The 27,952-nt window shown below is 40.9% G+C and overlaps 2 protein-coding genes across 4 annotated transcripts in view; both read right to left on the bottom strand.

The window, feature by feature from the left end:
• Positions 1-3,092: 3,092 nt before the first annotated feature.
• LOC105890432 (green-sensitive opsin-3) lies at positions 3,093-5,366 on the bottom strand. The gene is made up of 5 exons (XM_012816458.3): positions 4,921-5,366; positions 4,524-4,692; positions 4,066-4,231; positions 3,703-3,942; positions 3,093-3,531 (listed from the first exon to the last, which is right to left on the bottom strand). The coding sequence occupies exons 1-5, from the start codon at positions 5,279-5,281 to the stop codon at positions 3,430-3,432; spliced, it is 1,038 nt and encodes a 345-aa protein (XP_012671912.1). The 5' UTR covers positions 5,282-5,366; the 3' UTR covers positions 3,093-3,429.
• Positions 5,367-6,797: 1,431 nt separating this feature from the next.
• msh5 (mutS homolog 5) overlaps positions 6,798-27,952 on the bottom strand; it is a 42,005-nt gene continuing 20,850 nt past the window's right edge. For all 3 annotated transcript variants that reach the window (XM_031576877.2, XM_031576876.2, XM_031576875.2), the window contains exons 7-25: positions 27,676-27,785; positions 25,622-25,657; positions 25,297-25,379; positions 25,038-25,083; positions 24,136-24,274; positions 23,378-23,440; positions 23,133-23,261; positions 19,765-19,837; positions 17,793-17,902; positions 17,182-17,262; positions 16,324-16,411; positions 15,661-15,847; positions 15,051-15,177; positions 14,717-14,866; positions 14,517-14,591; positions 11,195-11,341; positions 10,847-10,984; positions 8,389-8,462; positions 6,798-8,211 (exon numbers count right to left, since the gene is read on the bottom strand). In XM_031576877.2, coding sequence (XP_031432737.1) covers positions 8,106-8,211; positions 8,389-8,462; positions 10,847-10,984; positions 11,195-11,341; positions 14,517-14,591; positions 14,717-14,866; positions 15,051-15,177; positions 15,661-15,847; positions 16,324-16,411; positions 17,182-17,262; positions 17,793-17,902; positions 19,765-19,837; positions 23,133-23,261; positions 23,378-23,440; positions 24,136-24,274; positions 25,038-25,083; positions 25,297-25,379; positions 25,622-25,657; positions 27,676-27,785 — 1,962 coding nt within the window. In that variant the 3' untranslated portion in view covers positions 6,798-8,105. The remainder of the gene's footprint in view (positions 8,212-8,388; positions 8,463-10,846; positions 10,985-11,194; positions 11,342-14,516; positions 14,592-14,716; positions 14,867-15,050; positions 15,178-15,660; positions 15,848-16,323; positions 16,412-17,181; positions 17,263-17,792; positions 17,903-19,764; positions 19,838-23,132; positions 23,262-23,377; positions 23,441-24,135; positions 24,275-25,037; positions 25,084-25,296; positions 25,380-25,621; positions 25,658-27,675; positions 27,786-27,952) is intronic.

The raw sequence follows: 27,952 nt of genomic DNA, 5'->3' as shown, positions 1-27,952 counted from the left end.
ATCCTTATTAATACTTCTGAATGAACAAGTGCAATTGCAATGTTTTGGTTTTTAATTCATGTTTGACTGATATGGAAATGTACAGCTGAGAGCTGTTGGGTTGTGTTTTTCATGTTCCCTGTTTGTCCACTCTGTGTTTCCTGGTTCCCTGGTTGACTGACAGGTGGCTTTACCTATGGCCAGTGCTCCTGGCTGACTGACAGGTGGCTTTACCTATGGCCATTGCTCCTGGCTGACTGACAGGTGGCTCTACCTATGGCCAGTGCTCCTGGCTGACTGACAGGTGGCTCTACCTATGGCCAGTGCTCCTGGCTGACTGACAGGCGGCTCTACCTATGGCCAGTGCTCCTGGCTGACTGACAGGTGGCTCTACCTATGGCCAGTGCTCCTGTCTGACTGACAGGTGGCTCTACCTATGGCCAGTGCTCCTGGCTGACTGACAGGTGGCTCTACCTATGGCCAGTGCTCCTGGCTGACTGACAGGTGGCTCTACCTATGGCCAGTGCTCCTGTCTGACTGACAGGTGGCTCTACCTATGGCCAGTGCTCCTGGCTGACTGACAGGTGGCTCTACCTATGGCCAGTGCTCCTGGCTGCCACACCTGCTGCCACCCTCCTCCTCATTTAAACCATGCTTGAAGTTTTACTCTTGGCTGGATTATCTTGACAGTATTTAAACCATGGTCCCATGAGATTTTTCTCATCTGTATATTCAAGTCAAATTCATCTATCAAAGTCAAGCTTTTGTGCTCACGTTGTAGTAGGTCTATGCCTTGCATCAAGTCATTTCTTGTTTGCTTTCCTGAAAGGGGATGTTTTTGGTTTCTCGCTCTGATTGTCCAAATCCTGTCCTTGTGTTCATGCTCTGTTGCCTTTTTGCCCTTTTGGATTTTGAATTGTATTCTGCCTGCCCTAAGCCCTTGTTCCTCCTTGGCAGTATGACTACTGACCTGACCTTTGAACTCCATATGCATATCCAGTGTGCTAGTGTGTTGCTGTGGTCACGGTGTGGGCTGTGCTAGTGTGTTGCCGTGGTCACGGTGTGGGCTGTGCTAGTGTGTTGCCGTGGTCACGGTGTGGGCTGTGCTAGTGTGTTGCCGTAGTCACGGTGTGGGCTGTGCTAGTGTGTTGCCGTGGTCACGGTGTGGGCTGTGCTAGTGTGTTGCCGTGGTCACGGTGTGGGCTGTGCTAGTGTGTTGCCGTGGTCACGGTGTGGGGCTGACAGACGGATGAAAGTAGCAAGGGGAACTGCCCATCAATTGGCACGCTTCCAATCAGCGGATACATGATTGTGTTGAATCTTTATCGAGTTATAGTACGTTTTGAATTCTATGCTTCTGTATTGAATTATGACGGAAGGTTTAAGAGGTATTATTTAAGAAATGTTCCATTTTCTCACTGATTTTCCTTTCCTTGAAAAAGCCCCTTTAACCCTTCACAATACTTACACTAGAAGCCACTGGCCTATTGAACTCATCATTTCTAAGCCCAAGAAAGCTGGTTCCTCCCACTGTGTCCCCATAATCATGATGGTCGGATACCTGCTCCTCTCCACACTCACACCCCGTGCAGACGGACTCTAGTTTGTCTGGACCCGGTGAACCCCGAGTACAGATAGCCCTATCGTGCAGACGAACGCACTGTATCCGCACACTGTATCCGCACTCCCTCGAATCGGGGGTCCAAAGTGAGTAACCTCCGAATCCGATTGCTGTTGGTGTTCGTCTGCACGCTATCCGCATACCTAATCCGATTGCCCCACGTGATCGCATCATTAGACCAGCCAGAACAACGGACACAACCGGCATTATTTAATAACTGAATAGTTTGCCATGGCGCAGTGAGTTTGGCAGCCAGTTATAACAGCTCTCCAGTTTAAAAAAATATATTCTTCCTATTACCTTGCTCCTTTTCCACGTGAATTTCCCTAACGGGATTAATACAAATGTATCTATCTATCTGTTGTTAGGAAAGGGATGACATTAACAAGCCACACTTTAAACTATCACTGTTTAATCTATTTGCATCAGACCATTTTTCAAAAAACAGTTTTTAAAAGTGTCAGCAATAGCCTATATGAGCAAATCTGACGTGAAAAGATTTTTTATTATAGACGGAAGTTTCAAAACAGATGAATGTTACGTTAGCTTTAGTCCTGTCAGACAACGATAGCGATAGCTACTAGCTAGCGTTAACGTTACTTCAGAGGTAGCCTACAGTACGTGAAGGACAAAGCCCTCAACAATAGCCTACATTTGTTGTTAGTAATAAAACCATGAAATTGGAAGCAATTGTAAACCATGAAACATTCAGGATCCACAGCACTTGCATTGTGGTCTCTCCTGCTCAAGCTCAGCATCTCCATAAAGCACAGGCATTTAAACAACTCAGACATGTCATGTTGCACATTGCTTTGTTGCACTGTTCTAAACTCTTTATTATCAATAACAAATATGATTATTTTTCGCTTAACCTACAGTCTGCTCTTACCACTGATTTTATAAACCACCATAATGTGTTACTGTGCAGATTAAATGTAGGCTATGCGGCTAAGCTAAACGTTGCTAGTTGGAGCTCAACTACTGTCATATGTTATTTTGATAGCGTGCTCCTGTCTTCTTCTCCGTTTTCTTCAGTTGTCTGTAGCACCAAAGCGCCACCAACAGGCGTGGGGGATGTAATACAGCTGAGTCAATCGGATTCACTGGGTTCATGTGCACGCGATGTAAAAAGTGGGTAGGTGTGAAATAGGTGTGAAAACTGAACCCGGGTTCAGGCAAACTAGAGTCCGTCTGCATGGGGTCTCAGTGTGCCCCATCTGAACCATCTTCTTGCTCAAATCGAAGCCCTGTCGAAGTGTCCTTGAGCAAGACACTGAACCCCTAATTGCTCCTGATGTGCAGTGTGCCATCAGTGTAAATGTAAAATGTGTATACATTGTAAGTCGCTTTGGATAAAAGCGTCTGCTAAATGACTAAATGTAAATGTAAATGTAAATCAACACTTCCTCTCGTAAAGTCCCTACCTTGCAAACAAACCCCTCAGAAATCTCAGAAAATCTTGACAAAAAAAGATTTAAATGCAAGTTTGCTTTTGAAATGCATTTTTTATTAATCATATGTACTAGTTGTTGTTTTTTTTTTTTTTTTCTTTTCTGAAATGCAGGCTTATATACAAAATATTTACAAGCGTCTCAATAACCAAATCTTTGCCTGGTTGATCAAAACAGCCACATCTCTGTGCAGAGAGACAAACATGAAAGATCAGATGACCTCAAAGACACAGGACTGATACTCTGGCCACAGGAAACTCAGACACAGAAATGGAATAAAAGAACAGAGTTGCACAGGAAGACATTAAATGGACAGTGTCCACTGAATCACCCATGCAAAGACAAAGACGGAGGAAGAGGTAAGAAGAGCGAGAGGATTTAAGCGGGGCCCACGCTGGATACTTCTGTCTTGCTGGCAGAGACGGAGGTCTCATCCTCCATTGCTTTGCCAAAGATTGTAGAGAGCATGCAGTTACGGAACTGGACAAACAGAGAAATCAGAATTAGGATTGGACATTTAAAGAGAAATTATGCAAAATGATTCATTAAGAGGAACACAAAATAAAAAAAGGACAGTCCACAGTTACTGATTTCCAAACGCTGGTTGTAATATGTGGAGAAATGAAGGCAAATTTAGGGTGCAATACTGACCTGCTTGTTCAAAAGTACGTAGATCACTGGGTTGAATAGTGCTGAGCTCTTGGAGAAGAATGCAGGGATAGCCATGGACTGGGCAGTGAAAGCAACACCCTTATTGAAGAAGATATAGGCTGCCATGGAGGCATAGGGCGTCCAAGCCACCAGGAAACCGATCACCATCAGGACGCACATACGGGTTACCTCCCTCTCGGCCTTCTGGGTAGAAGCTGATTCCTGCTGGGCTGCAGCCGCCTGAACATGGAGAAGACAGTGCAGGTGTGAGAGGAAGAACACCCTATGCTACATTTTTCTACTGTCCACAATTTGTAGATATCTGTGAGATACAGCTGAAAATTCATAAATAAAATGACATACCGCCTTGACTGTCAACACTAGACTGCCATATGTGAAGAAGATGATCACGACGGGGAGGAAGAAGTGGACCACGAACATGTAGATGACGTATGACTCGTTGTTGAACTTGGGGCTCAGGGTGTAGTAGTCTGGTCCACAGGAGCACTGCAGGCCCTCAGGGATGTACCTGTATGAGTGGGGTAGAGCAGGCATAGGAAGCAGGCATATGAAATGTGAGTGCCATCATATAGAGTAAGGTGCTACTATACTGTATGTACTGTAGGTAGTCAATAATCAAACTGAAAATGAGGATGTTGAATACACTAATTTCACTCATATATTTCACATCATTTTTTTTTTTAAATAGCCAGCACATCTTCATATATTAATTCAAACATGATAAAAGACTGATGTAAAAGTATTTTTGTCAAAAATCTTTTCAGAATGTAAAGTTATTTTTAGTGTCATTACTACTGTACCTTGACCAGCCAACCAGTGGGGGGGCGGCACAGGCCATCGCCATGACCCAGGTGAAAGCGATTCCAGCCGAGGCATGAGTGGCAGAGAATTTGAAACTTCCCATTGGCTTGCACACCACAATGTATCTCTCGACAGCAAGAACCACCAGTGACCACAGAGCTACTTCACCTAATTGCAGAAGAAAAAAGAAGTGATAAGTCAAAATGTACTGAATGGTCTTATTAACAAATTGAATTCAGTTTGAAGATTAAATATGTATAATTGATTTGGTGAACCAGTTTCATTTTGTATTTAATGTTCAGTGTATTTAATGTCTGTCAAAGAGATGTATTAATTTACTGCCATTTAACCACATCAAAGAACCATAAAAACACAATTCACTTTAAGATCACTTACCTCCTAGTGTTGCCATGAAGCCCTCGACAGCACAGCCAGTGGGGCCAAAGAAGAAGTAACCATTGACAGCTGAAGTGATGGTGATAGTGAAACCGAAGCATACCATGATCATACCAGCAGCAGCGAGGTTTACCAGAATATAGTTTAGAGGTTGCCGGAGTTTCTTGTTCATAGCTGTGACAAAAAGTGTCATGCCATTGATAGGAAAGCCAGTGCAGATAAGGAAGAACATGTAGCAAGCCAGGAGCTTGTACTGCCAGGGATCCCCCAGGTAGTACTGTTCGTATTCAAAAGGACTCCTCACCAGCCCAGTCCGATTGGACATGGGGATGTAGTAGTTGTCTCCCTCAAACCCGTTCATCTTGCTGTTGTTTTTGTCCAATGAGCTAGTGAACGAATGGCTCTTGTGTTTGCTTCTGCTGCAAACTAGTCCTGTACTTTCCTCAGGTCCCGCGCCATAGTTTTATAGTTTACTCTAATGGGGTTACCAAGCTTAGAGCGGAGGAGGGACCCAAATCTGATCAGGAAAGGCACAAAGCGGTGACAGATTAAAAGATAAACACTAACCTGTTTAGATTTTCATTAAAGGCGTGAAACTTGCCAAACACTTATCTTCTATGTAAAATGACACGTTAGGATTCATGTATATTTGAAAGACTTTACATTCAAGCTTTCCTTGTGATAATGTGACACTGACAAAGGAGTCATTTTACATTATGAGGTAAACATTTAAATTGAGCTTTGTAAACATGAATACAGCATTTTGGCATGAACATCCCTTCAAAATATGTCCCCCCTGTGCACCAACACCAACACAATGAAAACAGAGAGGTATACACATAACAAGCTGTCACAGACATCATTATTATCATGACTTTATCAAGCTTATTTCAATCTCATTTCCTGTAAAAAAATGTCAGGAAAAAAAACTGTGTAAAACACATCAAAAGTACAATATTTTGTTTGTGGGTGGCACAACTAGGTCAATATAAGTGTTGGGTTTGGCCCAGTAATAACTAATGCTTCATGTTCTTAGAATACAATGTCCAAACATTACTTTGACACAAATAATCAAAAGGACATTTTGCAGATAGATTAACTTAAACTTGAGTCATGAACATGAAGTCAGGGGTGTTTTTTAATGTACTTTTCCAAACCTGTCATCACTAACCAGATGAAACTGCTATTCAGCTGTGTGTAACAGCCTAGAGCGGCCCGTCTGTATCTCAGCTCAGGCTTTACTGATCATTGCCTGAGTTGTATTACATAGCTGTAAAAGTGGAACATGACCGAGGCCATGCTTTCGCTGACTATGTGACTATGGCAGAAGGGATGCTGTTGAGGGGGTGAAAAGATGCTGCATTTGATCCAATTTTATGAACACATCCACAATAGGAAATGGAAAACTGAGCAGGATGTAATATGTAAGATGGTACATTTGACAAACTACATATCTCTTTAGAGCATTGCCTAAATCTGGGCATCTCTGTGTGATGTGAGCTATGGTGCCCATTAGTTACACATTTTATTATTCATTGGATGGAAGGTTCATCTTTGCCACTTTCCATAGTTTCTCCTTGTACATGGTACAATGGCAGGACTTTAAGTTCAATCTTATACCCAGCAGATGATTCCACTAATGCCTTTGACCAACTACAGGGGAATCCCATAGAGCAATTAGAATTTACCTTGTGTCACCTAGTTTGAACCATTATCTCTAAATTAGATTGACACTGAAAGAAGAATTAAACTGGAGGTAGTGGCGTCACTCCCCAAGTTAAGTTAACACACTTAACACCTCCGTAACAAGCTATTTCACAGAATCACACAAATCATAAAGACAACATCTTAACCAACATTTATTCGTTTTCAAAATATTTGAACTATGCACAATACTGTACAATGTGTGTCATGTACTGGATTTATTTTCCGGAAGGGAAAATAATTTGCCACAATCTACGCATGTGGAAGAGGTTAATCCCATTGACGCTAAGGGCAAGCTCTCACAGAATATTGAGAAAATCCACATTGAGGACACTGGGCCTGCTGCCATCGCCACCTCATGTGTCCGTGAGCAACACCTTTAACACGCTCTGTGTATACACTCACAGTATTTAGGGCAGGGGAGCGGAAAGGGTAGACATGCTGAATTTAGCATTTTGTAAATCTCGTCTCCTGAAAATATTGTGTAACTTTTGTAAAATGTATTTCTAGATTAAACATGTTGGAACACATATCTTTTCGTGCAATTTGGCCATCTCAAGTCTGGGTCAAGGCAGAATACCATATGTGTCACATGAACATAGAGATGTTGTGTTATTTTGTCAGGTCAAGGACAACACCATATCCCCCCCTTTAGGTCATTTCCATATAGTTAGCTGTGGATTCTGTGACCATGCCTTTCAAAGAGTTTTCAGGCAGTGGCTCTTGTTTGAATTATCTTAAGTGGAAAACAGGATTTTCCATTCAGCGCAATTATGGAGATTAAACAGTTTCAGGGCCTTGAATATTCTGGGAATGTTTGTCTAACAAAGTCAATTATGTGGATTACAACGGACAGGACTTGGAAGCCTTTGTACTGCCCTTAAGTGTAAAAGGTGCCCGGATCCCACATCCTGTTGCTGTCAATTCAGGTCGGAGAGGCAGCTGATTCTCTAAAAGTCCCTGGTAATGAAGATTATTTGCTTTGTGACACTTACAGGAAGCACATGTTGAAGGTTTGCACTCATCTCAATGTGCTTTACAAGGTGTTCTAATTCAGAGGAGTTGTCACAGATTCAGGTGCAAACACGGTTACAGCATACAAGCAAATGCAAGACAAGTACAAACAATAACTCTGGCCTATGTTAATACAGTAAGAGTCTGGCCTATGTTAATACAGTAAGAGTCTGGCCTATGTTAATACAGTAAGAAGTTAGATATGGAAACAAACACCAGAATCACTTAGGGTTAGTTACTATTATTGTCATTTCATTAAAAAAAATATTATGATCTTGAACCAAATTCATTACAGCAAATAAATTGTAGCCTTGAGAGATGCCAACAGAAAGGTTATTTCAACACCTTCACACTTAGATGACCAATGCAGGATAAGGGATTTAAAGATATAGCTAGCATAATCAACTTCCAATGCTACTCATCGAATATTCAAAGGACAATTTCGGGCAAAAACTTCAATATCAGCCTTAATCGTCAGAGAAGGCCAAGACCTCCTCCTTAAAATAGCGTTGTAGGTCAAGTGAAGGATCTTCTAGGTCCAGGCTGAGGAACTTCTCCACCATACTGTTACATCTTCAAAACAGAATCCTACTTAATTATAGTATTTAAATACACATATTTTTGCAAACTCTGTTTAATAGTAGGCCTAACTGAGAACAGATATGAGTGCAAATAAATGTGGTAAATGCATTTGTTCTTGTTTCAAGCAGGTATAAATGACTGTTCTTTTATTTTGATCTTATCTCTTACTTGATATTATGCTGATCATTGGTAGGCCGGTCAATGCGTTTGATGGTCTTCCCTGTTCTGTAGAGCTCTGATACCTGTGTATACAATTAAAAAAGGAGATTTAGATTAGAATGCATCACATTATTCATTAATACTTACATCAATAATAATACACTTTATTTATACAGCACTTTTGGAGCAGTGGCAACAAAGTACTTTACATAGTCAAAAGTTAAATGAGCAAATACAATTCCATAGAAATCCAAACGAAGGTAGGTAGTCCATAGGTCATTCAAAGCAATACATCAGACCAAAAAGCAATGAACTTAACCGCAATAAATTTAAAGCAAACATGCAAGAAAAACAATTACAAAGACAATAACGTTGTTACGTTTACACACACAATATGCTTGAACAGATCTATTAAAAACAACAAAAACTTGAAAATATAGGCTATTATATAAAATTATGAAAAAAATGTTATATGAATGTTTAAGATTTGATTTCAAAGATAATCTAGGGTATGTAGCCAGCAAATCTAAATAAAGGGTTAGGAGCTCACTGATGTAAAGGCCTCGTCACACCATAACGTTCTGGTCAACGTTCTATGACGTTAGCGGAAACGTTGGTAATTGTCCATGGTCGCTGGTATAAATATATATCGTTGTGTGAAAGCTGGTGAAAGCTGTAATCGTCGGTGATCGGCGGAGAAAGCTGGTCCAATTTTTTTTTTTTTTAACATGCACAAAAGTTAATGTAAATGCTGGAGAACGTTCGTGGAACGTTTTACTAACGGTGCACGCGTTTGGCTATCGTTAGTCAGTCGTTACCCTAGCTCAGGGGTTCTCAAACTTTTGCAAGCTGGGCCCCCCCAAAGCTGGTTAGGGGTAGTTGGGGCCCCCCCGCTGCCCGCGGCCCGCCGCCACCGCCCTCAACTACACCACCATATATAGATAGATAGATAGCGTATTGTTATTGATAGGCCTGACATGTCAAGGTTAGGCTATTGTTATTGTTAGGCCCATACAGACAATTATTATAACTATTTATTATTATTATTATTATTATTATTATTGTTATATCAGTAATAGTAGGCCTATTAGTAGGCTATTAATTATGATCACCATCATTATGTTACTATTATAATGAATGATTATCGACCAATTATTATTATTGTATAATAATTATTATAATAATAATAAGTGTTATTATTGCTATCATTAGGATACTGTTATTATTATGGGCCTCTTGTGATCTTTACAAAAAAAATCCTACAGGTCTGTCAATGTGAGACATGAGCCTGCTTTGCACTGCAAAGGTCCTCAAATCTTGGGGCAATGTTTGACAAACATATCCTCAGGTCATCCTTGATCTGTGCGCGGTTGCGGTATTTAGTTTTGAGCGCAGTCAGTCTTGAAAAGCCTGCCTCGCACAAATATGTCGACGCGAAAAGGAGGAGCATTTTAAGGCTATGTCGCAAAGCTGATCATTGCTACCCAGAATGACGAAAGAGGGGAGATGCTTAAGTCTACTGTCACTCTTCAGCTGCTCTTTCATTTGACAGCTCGTCTGTTGAGCAGAGAAATGGATCCCGAACTCAGGCGAATGAACGGTAGTCCTCTTTGAAATAGGACCCATTGGAGAAATGCTATGCTTGGAGATGGTGGTTCGTTGTTGCTGGAGGCCATCACGTTTATGTTTAAAGAAGTATACAGGCTTCTCTTTCTGACTTTCACGAATCAGAAACTTGTCCATGTTGTGTTTGTTTGCTGATACAGTGTGTGTGAAGTTAATAAAGTTCTAATTTCAACGTCGTGACACGTCAGCACACGTTCGTTGCGCGCCAGTGACACGTCACTTGGTCGCTGTTACACGCTCCTCATGCGTCAGTCCCACACTAGTCATGCGTCAGTCCCACGCTATTCTGTCGTTAGTCACACGCCAGATGTGTCCACCTCGCCCTAGAATGCTCGAAATTGAACGATTAGAACGTTCAGAGAACGTTGACCAGAACGTTATTGTGTGACGGGGCCTTAAGATGGGGGCAACAACCTTTGAGGTTTGTAAGTTAAAATAATTGTAAAATCAGCTCTTAATGTCATGGGTAACCAATGTACAGAAGGTCATATTGAGGTCAGGTGTCGTGCGCTTAGTTCTAGTAAAAGCCTTGTGGTTTCATTTTTCACTGTCTATAATTGAAAGATTTGTTGAGCATGTTGTGTGTCACCCAAAGATTGCACTGATCATATTGTAGAGATCCTCCCATGCTGAAACAAACAGGACTATAGATGACTGTAGATTTTATACGGAGAGAATAAGCCAAGGAAGGACAAAGGGGGATTATGTATTTTGTTTGGGCCAAAATGAACATCAAGGTTTTATATAGATTCACCATCAGTTTTACTATTACTTAGATTTACAGTTAAAACTGGTCATTTCAGACAGGACCAAGATCAGGGTGGAATGCACTGTACTGCACCTCGATGCCTCTGTGAACCAGTTCTGTGGGGACACCGGCAAGTTTTGCAATGTTCGCTGCATAGCTGGACTGGCAGATACCCTCTTTTAGCTGGTACAGAAACACCAACTCTTCTCCATCGATGGCCGTCTCAAAGGTCTGCATGCATATACAAAAATATCTTAATTATTATGATATAATATTATACGTATTAATATTTTCTTTTGGATCAAAACATTTAGTTAGTCCCACAAAGTATGGAACAACTCATAATGGTTATTTTGTAGTATTCAGGAAGCAGAAAATACATAACAAGCCTTTTTGAAGCCCAAGATTCCCAACATGCACATCCACATGAGCAACACTAACCAGTAGGGAGAGCATGGGGGAGAAGGGCAGCAGGCCCAGCTGCAGCAGGCTGTGAAAGTTGGTGGCTAGGAGCACATGAGGACACTGGTCCGCCGATCTAACCAGCCAGTGACTGATACATGCAGTGAGCAGAGATAAACCATCCACCTGCACACAGGTTACATACATAGTTACAACCAGCCATCAAGCTGCGTGTGAGCCAGCGTATGCTGATCTGGAATCTGTTATGATACATGCTGTGGGCAGAGATAAAGCACATAATACAACACATACATGCTGTGGGCAGAGACCAGCCATCCACCTGCACATAATACAACACATACATGCTGTGGGCAGAGATAAACCCTCCACCTGCACATAATACAACACATATATGCTGTGGGCAGAGATAAACCCTCCACCTGCACATAATACAACGCATACATGCTGTGGGCAGAGATCAGCCATCCACCTGCACACAATACAACACATACATGCTGTGAGCAGAGATCAGCCATCCACCTGCACACAATACAACACATTCTCTATGTGTTCCATTATGGAGTAATGCCTTAATTGCCGTGAAAAGATCTGAACACAAGGGCTCCAAAAGTCAGAGACCGCTGGTGGTGAGAATACTTCTATTTTAGGATCCTTTTCTAATTTAATATAAAATCTGAGACTGTCGGGCTCAGGGTGGTGCAAACATCATAGGTGGAGAGTGAGAGAGGCAGTTCACCAGGTGGGAGATCCACGATGATGTCAAGGGTCTTGACCGTGGGGCTTGTCTAGCTGATGGGAGATCAGCTTGTTTCAGATGTTTGCCCATGCGTATTGTATACAGTACTGCCAAAGATTTTACGTGTAAAATCTTTGCTATTGCTGACAACTGATTTAAATTGGAGGCTAGCTTAGCTGTTCAAATGATCCCAGGCGGGGGAGGGGAGAGCCTTTGTAGAGGTCAGCCATATTTGAGTAGATGTGATCCAGTGTGTGTGTGTGTGTGTGTGCTTCATTCTTCACTCCTGTGTGTGTGTGTGTGTGTGATCCAATGTTTTATGTCCCCTGGTGGCGCGTGAGACATTTGGGTAAAATCTTGAAAGCACAACACGTAGGTTGCAATGATTGAAGTACTCAGCAACAATAAAGGTCCTGTCTGGATGTCTGCAGCTTGCTAATAGCACTGAGGTCTTGCTCGTCTACTTTAGATAATAGTGATATGGTGATAGATAAACTGAAGCAGCAATGATGCAATGTAATTCAATTTATATTAGAGAACCAGAACAATACATTGTCTCAAGGCGCTTTACAGAGCCAACAGGCTGGACCCCCTTAATGCACACACACATACTCACACTCACACACACACACACACACACACACACACACACACACACACACACACACACACACACACACACACACACACACACACACACACACACTTTACAGAGCCCACAGCCTGAACCCCCTTAGTGCACACACACATACTCACACACACACACACACACACACACACACACACACACACACACACACACACACACACACACACACACACACACACACACACACACACACACACACACACACACTTTACAGAGCCCACAGCCTGGACCCCCTTAGTGCAAGCACAATGGCAACAGGGGCAAGGAAAAACTCCCTGTTAGTCAAGAAGGAACCTTAAGCAGAATACTGGCACATAATCATAATCTACCCATCTGCTTGAGGTCGGCCTGGAGGGATGTAAACTCTGTAATATGTATGCATATTATGTAAGGGATAATGTATAGAACGCCGGTCATTATCGGGAAAATAAGCCCCGACAGGGCGAACAGCACCCCGACGCGAAGCGGAAACTCAAGATCAGATCAGCTGACGTCGCTAAGCAACGGAATACACTGAGGTTGATAAATTACCGGACTACTTGCGGAGTGCTACGAAAGACGTGAATCCGAGGCAAAAAGGCCACTTCCCTTGACAGCGGTCAATTATGCATAGCAACGGTCAAATATGGAAAAATAGTTGACCACAGAACGTTGGGAAGCCCCATTCAAGTGAATGGAGCATTCTACAGCATTAAGAAGAGCCGTGTAATAAAAATATTGTATGTCGTGTTGAAATGTGTTTTGAGCACATGCTACCTGGGCCCATTCTATGTGCAGTAAACAGACCTGCAGATGCCCACTCCTGTGTGTGTGTGTGTGCTTCATTCTTCACTCCTGTGTGTGTGTGTGTGTGTGTGTGTGTGTGTGTGTGTGTGTGTGTGTTTCATCCTTCACTCCTGTGTGTGTGTGTGTGTGTGTGTGTGTGTGCTTCATTCTTCACTCCTGTGTGTGTGTGTGTGTGTGTGTGTGTGTGCTTCATCCTTCACTCCTGTGTGTGTGTGTGTGTGTGTTCTTCTTCACTCCTGTGTGTGTGTGTGTGTGTGCTTCATCCTTCACTCCTGTGTGTGTGTGTGTGTGTGTGTTCTTCTTCACTCCTGTGTGTGTGTGTGTGTGTGTGTGTGTGTGTGCGCTTCATTCTTCACTGCCTTGTCCATTCAACCGGTTATACCATTTCAACATCTGCTACAAAATGCCCGGAATGTTCCCAGCACCATGTTTGACTGTTGGTTCTGCTCCACTCTCCTCTCTATTACCCTGGCAATAGCAACGGACCTCACTATGGCCGTCTCTGTCATGCAGTGGCAGTCCACTCAAAGCACGTTGCCGATATATTCCAGATGATTAGACAAGCAATGGACACAATGCAAGAAGAAGAGGGGACATTTGCACCAAACACCAGCGCAGCTTCTTTCCTCAAGCGCTCACAGGAACACAAATGAAATATGGTAGCGCACAATGAACACTAGTGCACTGACTGCCATAGGGTTGCTGGACCCCCCCCCCCCTCTGCCTCTGATTGGCTAGTACTCATTGCCTTCATTGGTTTGGTTTAGGCATGGGAGGAGTGAGATGATGGTGGGGAACTATCAGGGTCAGAGCCTGAGGCAGAGTAGGGTCGGGTGGGAAGAAAAGAACGCTTGCTGGATCCAACAGAACATGTCGTGTGATTTACTTAAATTTAGCCAAAGCCTATGCTGAGGCTAATTGTTGTACAGTTTTTCTACAGTTTAAACCCGGGGATAAAAATGTGTCTTATTTGAGAATGAAATGACATTAAATAATGTATTTTAAGTATATCAAATACACAAATACAAGGTGTACATAATATGTATTTGAAATCCACTTGAAATACTGCCCATCTCTAGCCATGACATTGTATTTCAATTGCCTGCCACCTTGGTGGACCACTAAAACCCTAAAGACATTTCAGTGTTCAGCTGTTAGACGTTTCTCACCGTGTTTGTCCCTTTGCCAAATTCATCAATGAGAACCAGAGAGTCTCCTGTGCTCTCTTTCAGGGCATATGCCATCTGAACAAAATAAAAAAAAAATGTTATTGCAAATTTTACAATCAATATACATTGTTTTTCATATTGATGATGTTTGCTTTTGTTGTGAATTAGAATTGGCTGTGAATTCAGAAAATACTGCTTACTTGATTGAGATCAATCATGAAAGTGCTGAGGCCTACGGATACAGACTCCCGACTCTGCATACGTGTGAAGATACCATCCACCAGACCGATCTCTGCCTCCTTAGCTGGTACATCTGATCCAATCAGAGCCATGAATACAATGAGACCCACCTACATGACACAAAAGGGATTATTGTTCACATGGGAAGTAGTAGTGGGCAAGAAAACAGCCACAAATTAGGGCACAGCTGTGGAGGTCTGGATCAATGAAGAAAGACACCGGAAAGTGCAAAGTGTGGTTTAGAAATAGTAAGTGTTGAAGTAATAACACGTGATAACCGAGGTCTGTACATGCCTGTTTGAGGTAGATACTCTTGCCAGAGGAATTTGGTCCAGTCAGTACTTTGACCTTTCCCTCAGTGTCAGAGCTCACCAGCGGGTTAGACACAAACACAGGGGAGCACAACTCCAACAAAGGGTGTCTGAACAGAAAAAAATATATATATATACGGTTTATTATTATTACTTTTACACCACATTTGAGTGGCACAACTGAATTTATATTCAGTTGTGCCACTCAAATGGCATAATAATAAAAGTAATAATAATAAACAGTATATATTTGTTGTGGTGTGGATGTTTTGCATGAGTGTGAGGTACTATATTTAATGTCCATGTATAATAATAATAATAATAATAATAATAAAATGATAATATAATGTAATAATAAAAGTAATAATAATAAACAGTATATATTTGTTGTGGTGTGGATGTTTTGCATGAATGTGAGGTACTATATCTAATGTCCATGTATAATAATAATAATAATAATAATAATAATAATAATAAAATGATAATATAATGTAATAATAAAAGTACTAATAATAAACAGTATATATTTGTTGTGGTGTGGATGTTTTGCATGAGTGTGAGGTTCTATATTTAATGTCCATGTATACGCTGACCTGGCCTGGCTGAGTCTGAGAGAGCTGTTTGGTGTGAGTATGGGGCAGCTGTAGCCGTACTCTTGTGAAGCCAGGGCCATCGCCATCAGGCAATCCAGCTCAGCGCTCAGAGACAGCACTTTATAGAGGCAGCTACTGCGCTGGAGGACCACATTCTGCAGCTGAGTCATCACTGACGTCTCTAGATCTGACAACACAGAGCTGGAGTTAACGGCACAAATCCATTCCCTGACACAAATAGGACAAACAAATAAATACTGTAATTCTACAGAATTTCATATCCATTTCATACATCCTATTAGATGAAACATTGTGAAAGATATTTGAGATCAAAATACTGTCTGAGGACAAACTGAACATGAGGCAAAGAGGGCAAAAAGGAGCCTAGGAATCCACCTGTTGAGCATCTAGTGTGTGTGCAACCATGTACTGTATGTGCATCAAATACAAATAAAGTCATAAATGTTATAAAATGCAGTTTTCTGGATTTGTTTGTTGATATTCCATTTCTCACTGTTAAAATACACCTACCATTACAATTATAGATCACACATTTCTTTGCAAGTGGCCAAACTTGCGAAATCGGCAGGGGTTCAAATACTTATTTTCCATGTACTGTATGTGCATGTATGAGGTCACATGATGCAGCCAGAGTGAGCTCACCTCTGATGTCACAGTGCAAGTCCCCCAGCAGGTCATCGAGCCCTTTGGTCTTTTCACTACGGTAGTGCAAACGCTCTCCTGACAGGAACTATACAAACACAGGTCAAGTATACACGCTTACAAACATCCGTTTATGTACACAGGGAAAATGTATGCAATCCTCAACATCACCATCTTAAACAGGCCAAAGGGGCTTGGGACTGCATAGACACTATTTCTGTAGCTGGATTTACACATAAACATTTCATTGGAGGGACTTTAATGAATAGGATGGAATAGAATGTTACCACCAATACAGTTCACATTCAGACTCCAAGCTTGGATAACCAGCAAACAGCATAATAAAAGTAACATACGTGGAAGTGTATAAAATGCATGATTCTGTCAAAGTAGTGGTGTTTGCATTCAAATGCATTCTTGTATTTTCACAGACTATGCTGTGATTATGAATCACAAGAGTGTCAATCACAAGTGTCTACTAATGCAATGATTCCTGTTACTGCTGTTTAATACGCAAAGTTTTGTTAGATAGTTTGCAGAGATAAATGTGCCACAGCCACCTTTTTACAGATTTGACAGATTAGTCTGTCAACTTACATCAGATGTCCACTAATTTATGGATTCCTTCGTGTGGAATTTTAACACTCCTACATAAGTACAAATGCTAATGCACAACGGTACAACATTAAAATAGAAAATAGCATGCTGAACTAAAATACATCTTATATTGATTCTAATGTAATTTGGCAATAAATAATGAGTCTTTTTCAGTTTCCAAGGTAGCATCAGAAATAATGCAATGGCAGTTATTTTTTTGTAGTCACTACTCCCAAAACAGTCCATAATAAGTCAGCTAACCATGAAGTCCAGTCCATCAATCTCAAAGTTCTCTTTCTGCACCATGCTGGGCAGTCGGGGGATAGACAGGAGGAACCCAATCTGTGAAAGGAAGGAAGACATGAGTGAGCGAGAGGAGAACATGTGGGTCTAAGTGGAGAAGAAGAATCTAACTGTGTTCAATGCGGTTCTTATAATTGTATAATTGTCAGACTTTATTCGCACAAGCGACACACTGCAATACACACGTGGATATATGGAGGCGACACAGGACACACACACACACATACACACACGCACGCACGCACACACACGCACGCACGCACAAGCAGGCCTGAGGTCGTTTGTTCAATTAGTCTCTGCTTTTTCCCCCATCCCGGACTGTCCTTCCTCCAGGACCCCAGGAGCAGTGGGCAGCTTTTAAGAGCCCGGGGACCAAGTGAGGTGAAACCGCCTGACTTGGTCAGGGACGGACGAAGAGTGTTCTGTTCTTTTGCATGTTTTTTTCTGTTGGGGTTCTTGTGAACACGGGGAGATCATGCAAACATCCAACACACAACAACTTAACGTGGAAAGAATGAGGTCAAATGTCAAAGCTTGTGGTTTAGAGGGAACCCAGAAGGCTGTTCTACCAAAGGGATGTAGATGACACAACAGGAGGGAATCCGCGAATCCAGGTGCTCCAGCTCGCTCTGAGCCACTTCTGTCAGAAAATCCGGCAATCCCATCATCCTTCTCTTTTCTGAAGGAGAAAGGGGGACACTGGTTAGACAGAAAACTAAATATGCTTGGTCATGTGTTATCATAAAGTTGAATTATGTTTATGTTTTGATGATTTATGTTGTTATGGGAATGTTAGTTTACAGGATAAGTCTACACTCTCGGCACAGGAAGGAGTCATGACATCATTGTTATTATACGGCTCCTCAGAATGTTGCAAAAAGTTACATTGATTTGAATGGGCCGAGCGATAATTAATACATTCAACAGTGTTTACATTTGCGTGAACTTCAAAACTATTCTAACTCCGTAAGTTGAGGAGTGGTTGGAATGCAGTCCATCTTAACCCCTAACCTAGGCAACTTAATCTAACCCAACCCCAGGAAGCCTCAAATAAATAAAAAGCACAAGGAATTAAACATCTTTTCCTGTGCAGAACTCAAATGGAAATGTACCATACCGGGCATCTTCTCCCTGTGCTTCTAGCTCTTCCTTTCTCTATATACCATTTTGTGCTGTCGCTGATACTGATGAAGTGGCCATATTACCTGTCGCTGATACTGATGAAGTGGCCATAGTACCTGGCGTTCTCTTTGGGCACCCTAAGGGGATGTATCCCGGTTTCTTCCCTTCCCCTAATCTGGGTTCGTGGTCCTGAGGGCTCTCCCACCCCAAACTCCTTCCCCTAGAAAACTGCTAGGAAAAGGACTGACCTTTACTCAACAGGTAAGCCTACAGCAAGATATTTGGAAAGTATCGGACAGCGCTACCGTAGTTATATGTAATAACACAACAATGTTAGTGAAGAAGAAGAAGAAGAAAAAAAACACTTGTTGGTCCACTGGAAATTGAATTATTGATCCTGTAGTGCACTGCTCAACAGTGACATCTAGTGGTGGGGCCAGGCTCCACCAGCTCCTGATGTAGAGAAGCCCCTGCTTGACAGTGTTCTACAAAACGGGCACATAACTCCCCTCTCTGATAGGCGTATGTAACGTTAATTATTAAAAACAACCAAACAAAGGAAAAAAAAATCAGTTCATAATCCTAAATATTGAGGGCATTTAGTTACTCACTTTAAGTAATCCAATGGAATGTTACAAAATACATTTTCCAAAATGTACAAGAATGTAAGTGTACCCACTTCGGCCAAGTAAGCAACCAAAAATGAACATGTATAGTATCCATTGAAACTGGTCCTGCCCAAACACATAGTCCATCACCAGTATCACAGACACAAACCTCCCAAATGATCCCTCGGATTCAACAAGGATTATGTCTGCTAACGATAAAGAGCAAGTGACTTTCTATGCACTGAAAAAGTACCTGCTCTGAGCATAAAAAAAAACGTATCATTAACAAAAACAAAAGAGGGACACATGCGTGATGTCTTAATCTAAGATCATGATTAATGGAGCAAGCACAGACCCCTAACTCGTCCCTTGAGTCCCCAAGGAAATGTCTGAACTGACGAGAGAAACAGCATGTAGCCTTATATCCACTGAATAATGCACCTGTTCTGACTCCAAACAACCAAACATTCAGATTGTGCCAGAGAAGCCATTTCACAGGAGCTGTCTGTGTTTATTAAAAATAAAAAATAAAAATTATAATAATTCAGGCAGACATTGGAGATCAAATGGTCCCTGTCTGGTCCCAGGTTCCCTATCCAAAATGCTATACCATAAATTGACTTGGTATACATGCACATTATAATATTTGTGGGTAGCCATGATGAATGTTGATAAGCTTCATAGTTACCATGTTATCTTATTCCAGTTAGCTTGTTAGGTGGAAATCAAATGTGATTCTAACAAGAACAAGATATTCTTAGTGTCTCAGCCAAGAATGATTAGTGTCTTTTATATTTGTGTGCTTACTTACTCTCGTCAACAGCAGGGTCCACATTTGGCTTGATGGTGAAGCGGTTCTCAGCCATGCTGCTCTCAAAGTCAACCTGCAGACAACAGTTGATAGTTCAGCTTCTCTCAAACCAAGTGTATGGACCCCTCCATCAAGGAACTGAAGCATCCACAAAACACAGCATTTTCTACAAATATACTGCAATACTAGCCTGATGATGCTAACTTGATTCACTGTGTGGAAATGCTCCATTTGACTGTTTGAGTCAGGAGCATCAGTGATCACTATTTAAAGATTTAATATTTCGCTAAAGAAAATATTTCGCTCAACTCATAGTGTGCTTTGCAGATTTCAACTAGCAACACATTAACTACACAAAGCCCAGCAGAGTCATAAGGGGTGATATAATTACAACCCCAAATCAGAAAAATTGGGGCCGTATGGTATGTTTAAATGAATGTTAAAAGTTTTAATTTTAATTTAACGTACCGTCCCAACTTTTTCTGATTTAGGGTTGTAATTGGAGTTGAAGTCATTTCTTGACTTTAATGTGCTGAATGATTCATCTACCACATGTTGGGATCAATTCATAAAACAACCCAATAAACCTACAACAGCCTGCTAAAACACTGGCATGTTGATTCATAGCCCAATACTTAACACTACTGAGTCCGAGCCTGTTTTTCACTCTCTTAGGTAGTCTGCCATGCCTTGATATTTTAGTTTATTTCACCTAACTAAAAACATTGAGGCAAAAGTGGCATGTATGATTATATTCTAGAATACCTCAGCAATAATAACATGGGAATGAAAGGAATGTAGTAAAAAAAGATTGAATTTAAATCAAATCTAAACAAACCCTTCCAAAAACATACTTTCAGAGGTGCTCAGACTTTGTACAAAAAATACATTGTAAAGATTTTGGAGCAAGGCTTTTGAACTCTGAACTTTGTAAACATAAGTGTTAGTTTTACAAAGGTGAGTTTAGCATTTAGAAAGTGTGTGTGGTTTCACTACTATATATTTATAATTTTAGAGTGACCTGTACCTTTTCAAAACTAGTGTCCCTACAAATGCATATTGATGAGTTAGGTGTAAACACACCTGGGACACCTCAGACAAGAACAATGGCCCTTACCTAATGGCCCTGGAATGTCTTTGTGGCCCGTACCCCCCACAGGATTTCTTGACACACCATGGCCCAATAGAGATCACTGAATTACCATACCCTTATCATATGAATAGCTGTCATTTGCTAATGGGCGGGTCGTTAGGAGCTGAAACCTCACTCAGAGACTGAAAAGTGCAAGAGACTAGTCCTATTCTCCTTACAAAGTGCTTATTTATATATTTGTTTCAAACTGTGTAAATTTGAAAAGAAAAGGGTTCAAGGTTTCTGGGGGTGTAATTTCTATGTCTCTCCGACAAAAACTGGCTGAGCTTTAAAAGCAATTCCCCATAAAAACCACCATATCCCTGCACAGGGAGCGTGGACTTCAGAGGGTTAAGGCAAAGCATCAATCTCTGCATCAGTTTAAATTATGGTGTCGTTCAGTTGTCAATCAGGGAAAATTGACACGATGATGTAAATATTTAAGATCTTATCAGACAGAAAAAGATGCAAAAATAGAATGTGGAAATGGGAGAATGGGGCGGCAGTGGTACAGGAGGTAAAGAAGTCGTTTAGTAATCAGAAGGTTGCTAGTTCGATTCCCTGTCGAAGTGTCCTTGAGCAAGACACTGGACCCCTAATTGCTCCTGATGTGCAGTGTGCCATCAGTGTAAAATGTGTATACATTGTAAATCGCACATATGTAAGTCGCTTTGGATAAAAGCGTCTGCTAAATGACTTAATGTAAATGGGAGAAACTATAATCTTCAGAATTTGAGCTTCACATTTTAAGGGATAAGGTTGTATAATTTAGTCGCTACCAGTAGTAAATTCTTTTGAAATGAGTAAGCCATTGCCCATCATGTAAAGGCCACCATGAATCACGTTTTAAGTTACAGTGCTAATATGAGTTTAATGGAGGTCTCCAAAATAATGGGGCTGGAGATTCATAGCCTAAACAATACCCTAATCCACGAGTCCACGAGCGGAATTTGTCGTTTCTCTCTGTGGGAGCAAGGAAAAAAAGCTCCAACATCAGAGAGCCGGGGGGAAAGTGACGGTTGAGTCATATGGGTTGCCTCATAAGGGTTACCTCATAAGTTATTGGCACTTCCAGTGAGCTGTGCTCTTGCCCAATGTGTGGTGTAACCACTACCGTGTCATGGTTTGCAGGTTTTGAGAATTATTAATGTTGTTTAAGCCGTGCTGCAGTTTTAAGCCTATTGATTAACATTGATGGTTAGACTATCAGCTAGCTCAAAAGCTTGAGTGCTTAAATGAAGACCCACAGGTAGGCCTGGCGTCTGTGGGGGAACAATCAGGGAAGTTTTCTCCGGTTCAGTTTCCCCTGGCTCCTGAACTTCCAGTCTAATACCATCACAATCGGTTATTTTTTTTTTTCCAATAGATTTATATTAGGTCTATGGATATTTCGCAAGAACTTTATGCAGTGACATACAATATGTTATACAAACCTTAACAGCAAGTTTCTATATATTGGTACATGTAAAAGTGTTTTGTATTGGTCATTTAGCAGACGCTTTTATCCAAAACAACTTACAAGGATGTATATACATTTTATATCTACACTGATGGCACACTGCACATCAGGAGCAATTAGGGGTTCAGTGCCTTGCTCAAGGACACTTCGAAAGTGAGGAATCGAACTAGCAACCTTCTGATTACTAAACGACTTCTCTACCCCCTGTACCACTGTCGCATTTGATCTTTGATTTGATTTTTTCCCCCAAGGTCTTCATTTTATACATCATATTACTGCCTAATGAGATCACTACTGGGACATGAAAAAGAAGAAAAGGGGGAGGAATTGGATGGAACTGTGTAAGCAGTAAAAGGGGGACACAGAATGCCGGTGTTTATGTATGGGCATGATGCTATTTTGCATTAACGTGACAGTAGTTTATATTTTCAGATCATCCTTACACATTCCTCTCTTTCAATCATGCATTTCAACTGCATGAGAGACAATATCAACTAGCATAACACTGAAATATGTGGCCAACAAAGTTGTATCCACTACTGTATGTCTAAGGTGGCAATTATACTGACCCATGCAGAAGAGGTAGAATTTCTATTGTTTGCTAGGGTTTGGCATAAGAATGGGAAGCACAACTCATATCACATTAGTTATCTGGATAGAGATAAGGATAGAACTCTGTCTGAGAGTTGCATTACACTTTACCACAACTGCCACTTTATTTCCAGTGTAATCGCCACTTAAGACTGCAAACTACAATAGGCAGTATCACGGCCGTACCACTTTGCTGATGAGTGAAGCAATGTAGAAGAGATCATCTGTGAAGTCAGCGCTAATCTCCTGAAACAGCTTGATGGACTGAGACAAAGAGCGCACAGTGTCTCTGATGCAAACAGCACTGTACACCATCTAGAAAAGGAGGGACACACACAAGTCAAAGACTCTTATCAAAGCTGTCCATATTACAAACAGCATGCATATATAAGTATTAATCGAAAGTGTGATTTATAAGGGCTGAGGCCTACCTTGTAGAGAGATTGCCAGTCATGGACTTTTGTATGAGAGAGAGCCATTCTGTGCAGTAGTGTCTGAAGAGACAAATAAAGGATGAGCACATCATCAGCTACATGTGAGGACGAATGGAGGGGTCATTTGACGTTTGTATATCTTCATGTGTGGTTGCTAGGTCCTGTGAGTGTACAGCATGTTGTATTTGTATATCTTAATGTGTGGTTGCCAGGTCCTGTGAGTGTACAGCATGTTGTATTTGTATATCTTAATGTGTGGTTGCTAGGTCCTGTGAGTGTACAGCATGTTGTATTTGTATATCTTAATGTGTGGTTGCTAGGTCCTGTGAGTGTACAGCATGTTGTATTTGTATATCTTAATGTGTGGTTGCTAGGTCCTGTGAGTGTACAGCATGTTGTATTTGTATATCTTAATGTGTGGTTGCTAGGTCCTGTGAGTGTACAGCATGTTGTATTTGTATATCTTAATGTGTGGTTGCTAGGTCCTGTGAGTGTACAGCATGTTGTATTTGTATATCTTAATGTGTGGTTGCTAGGTCCTGTGAGTGTACAGCATGTTGTATTTGTATATCTTAATGTGTGGTTGCTAGGTCCTGTGAGTGTACAGCATGTTGTATTTGTATATCTTAATGTGTGGTTGCTAGGTCCTGTGAGTGTACAGCATGTTGTATTTGTATATCTTCATGTGTGGTTGCTAGGTCCTGTGAGTGTACAGCATGTTGTATTTGTATATGCAGGGGGGTGTGAGGCCCTACTGGGATGCTCCGAATGTTGCGCAGGCAGCCCTGCAGAATCCTGAATGTCTCTAAGTTACATGGAGATGTGAAGAATTTCACAACCTCTTGCCTCCGACGTAAAACAGTCATATCACGTGTGGGCTGCAAAAACCACTGTCTTAAGAGGCAAAAGAGAAAGACGGACTAAGATAAGAGTGATAACCCAGAATTGGCAAAGAGTGAGAATTTGATTTGAATACACTGGGAATTTGAAAGATCTCTACACTGCATGTCCAGTTGAAATTGAAAGTCCATTCCAAAACATTTAACACTAATCACAGTTTAATATTCACAACAAGGACCTTTTACTTTGGCATGTGACCCAAGTTACTCACTTCAAAATGACTTCTGCTTTTTTATGACATTCATAACTAAAAGAAGGCTATTTAAAGGATATTTAATTTCTGGCATCTCTCAAAATACACGCATGAGCAAGATGCCACAAGTTGTGTACATGTTTCATTTGTCTGTTATGCTGAATCTGTATGTTTGTCAGAATACAATACAAATGTATTCTACTGTGCTGTATTGGTTTTAAAATATCCAGTATTTTTTGACTTGGTGTACTTCATGTCATTCAATACCTGTGGAATATAAATAAGTTACAGTATATTCCATTCCTTCTTTATTCCTTCTCCTCAAAGCAATTTTAAAAGCTCAAGTCAGATATAGCCTTGTTCAGTAACCTGGCAGTTAACAACCATACATGTTGAACACTTTTCTACTATTTAACAACATTAGTCTGTGCAACAATTTGCATCAATAAATATTTACAGAACTAACACAAACACCACAAAACAAAGACATCAATCCCAACAGAAACAAGTGTTAATGAGGACTTCCCCTTTGGACCCGAAATGTTTGATAAAAGTGATGATTACCGTAGCAATTTTGAGCCAAACTTAGATTTGCAGCGATTCAAAATCCCTGAAAAATGTAAAGAAGATTAGGTTAAGACTGAATAATGGTCTTGCTAAATGCTCAAAGCTTTTTAAAACAGAATCTATGACGAGCACATAGCAACACTATTACAATTGCAACTAGCCACAATATAGCTGAGACAATATATGGTGTTTAATTACAGTGTTTAAGCTCCACACAGAGTATTTGTGAAAGATTATTTAACGCTGTGAGATTTACCAAAGAGACTGAGTCCTTCTTTCTCACCGGACTGGAGTTTATACACGGATGGATGTAACTCTGACTTAAATATCTGAAGAACACTGATAGAAAATACACAAACAACCTGTAAGACTGTCACTTTGCTATATAGCTGAAAAGTATTGTGAAGAACTAGGTTTTGTGAGGGTAATAAAAACAATGGAACACTAAATGTTCTACATCACTAACAGATTTGCTTGAATATATAACAGCTGGCTGGCATAAAACTGATGTAAGGCTGAACGTAAAGATGGAAGAAGAGAGCATGGGTGTTATGGGGCAAGCAACAATGAAAAGGTCTTACCTGTATGTGTCTCTATCCACGCAGACCATGTCAATGCTGAGTAGAAAACAGATTAGACTTTTTTTCTGAGCAGAAAGCAAATGTACTTGCATACACACTAGGGATGGGCATTCGATTAAATTGTCTCAATCGATCGTCGGGAGAATTAACGATCGATTTTCGATTAATCATTAATATTTTTATATTAAAATTCACTATTTATAGGCTATATTAAAATGCAGTGAAAATAGAAAAAACACAGCGTGTTTCCTCATTGAGATATTTATTACAAGATGAACAACTCTTGTGGCAGTTAAACTTACAAGATGGACAACTCTTGTGGCAGTTAAACGGGATCCGTTCAATGGTTACACTTGAAAATATGCGCTGCTGTACTCTTAAGCAGCGGAGCCGACAGCTAGAAGCCGGTGCTCATAAACACAACTGACCTTCGTTTTTTTTTCTCTCTAACTAATTAATCTCACATTTTGAAATTCATTCATCTAGATTCATCGTGATTAAAAGTTTGTTTTCTTCTAAAGACTAAATCTTATAAATTAACGAGTAATCACTTCATTCATTATTTTAGACACTGTTGTTTAATTGTATTTTGTTCGTGCTCTCTCGCCATCAGCCAAGGAATGTATGCGAGACACAATGATGCCCCTCGACGGTAAATCGTAAGAATTGTCCCCTGAAGCAATTCGAATCACCTCAGTCAGCCCACCGTCTTCAACTATGTTGATGGGCCGACAGTCACCCGCAACCTAAACTGCTACAGCGTTGGTAACCTTTTCACGGACTGGTCTAGTTAATTTCCTAGAGAAGTCGTGGAGTGTGGGTTGGCGACCATCTAACCTGGGACTGCTTTCTGTCGGGTGCTTTGCATTAAGGTGATAACTTAAACACGAGCTGCTTCTGTGATAGCTACATTCAGCTTGACAAATGCTACATACAACTTTAGTTTTGTCGATTGTTCTGTCATTTTGCCTCTTAAACAGAAACTTTCCGCCCAACAATCCCTCAGCTCTCTCCATCTTCAACTACCGTCTCAGTCTCTTCTATCTAACTGACTGCAGACAAGGGGCGGTTTCGTGCCACGGGTCAACGCGCACTGGAAGTAAACAAAGTTGCGTTAACTGCGTTCAAATATTTGATTGCATTAATCTCCGACACAATAATCTCATAGAATAACGCGTTAACTTTGACAGCCCTAAAATAAATAAATTACACGCACACTACGCAACAGAACATGCATTAGTTTTAATCGATGAAAAAATAATTTCATCGAGGAAATTCTTAATGATCAATTAATCGATCGTCGATTAATTATGCCCATCCCTAATACACACGCACACACACACGTGATTCATTTTTTTTTAAAACACCAGCCTTTGCTGTAGCCTGACATGGTATAGGAGGGACTAGCATGCTAACTATAATGGACCTGCAATAATCGGAAACGAGCCATGTTGCCTCTGCAAAGAACAGAACCTAAACCTAAACCTAGCGAAACCTCTTGAAATTTGCTTACTTTGACACTATGACAAACTAGTGAGTCAACAACTTTCCTAACACAGTCAAACATCAAGCAAGTGAAGCAACACTGAAGTAGAATTCCTACATAATGCCACTTTAACTTAAGTCAGCAGCTAGACACAAAATCATTTCTTGATGATGCAATTAAAAAGTGGAATTTAATCGCAATGTAAATATTTTACAAATGTAGTGACAAGCGTCCACGTGTGCATCTGCATCTAGTCCTTCGGATAACATAACACAAGTCTCAGGTAAACATCCTTTAGCATGTATATTAACATTTATACTGTATGTAGGTTCACTGTGATTGCTATGAAGATAAAACAAATGTAATGTTGTTTCTACTGAATTCTTCATTCGGACATTCGCTTGTCAAACTACTTTCTTCCAAGGTGATATTGGGAAGCAGTTGACCTAAACAAAGGTATTAACAGCCCTAAAATGATCAACGCATGATAATCACCAAAGTGCCTGGACCTGGACCAGTGTACATGTACTCTGCAGGGATACACTGATCAATGATACTTCTTACTTACAGTGTGTAAATGCGGAACTGCAGGATGGGCACACCCACGCTGCTATCTTCAAGCTCAACGCCCACTCTACGTCTGTCTAGACACTTCAACAGCGCACCTACTGTCCGCAGCTACCGACGACAATCAGGCATATAAGGCAAAATGTTAAGGATGTTTAGTTGATAACCTACAGATTACATTCATTCTCTATTGGACAATGATGTAAGTGCATACTGTTTTATACGTCAACGTGGAAAATAGTATCTTATGACATCAAGAGCGGAACTTGCTATCCTGT

Source organism: Clupea harengus, chromosome 11, assembly GCF_900700415.2.
Source record: "Clupea harengus chromosome 11, Ch_v2.0.2, whole genome shotgun sequence".
Taxonomy (NCBI): Eukaryota; Metazoa; Chordata; class Actinopteri; order Clupeiformes; family Clupeidae; genus Clupea; species Clupea harengus.
The sequence above is the reverse complement of the archived record's forward strand: the minus strand, read 5'-3'. Positions and strand labels throughout refer to the sequence as shown.

Coding starts and splice junctions, on each gene's coding strand:
- LOC105890432 (XM_012816458.3), bottom strand. CDS start 5,281: ATGAACGGGTTTGAGGGAGACAACTACTACATCCCCATGTCCAATCGG. Junction 4,693..4,920: donor CTTCATGGCAACACTAGGAG/GTAAGTGATCTT, acceptor TTCTGCAATTAG/GTGAAGTAGCTCTGTGGTCA. Junction 3,532..3,702: donor ACGTACTTTTGAACAAGCAG/GTCAGTATTGCA, acceptor CTGTTTGTCCAG/TTCCGTAACTGCATGCTCTC.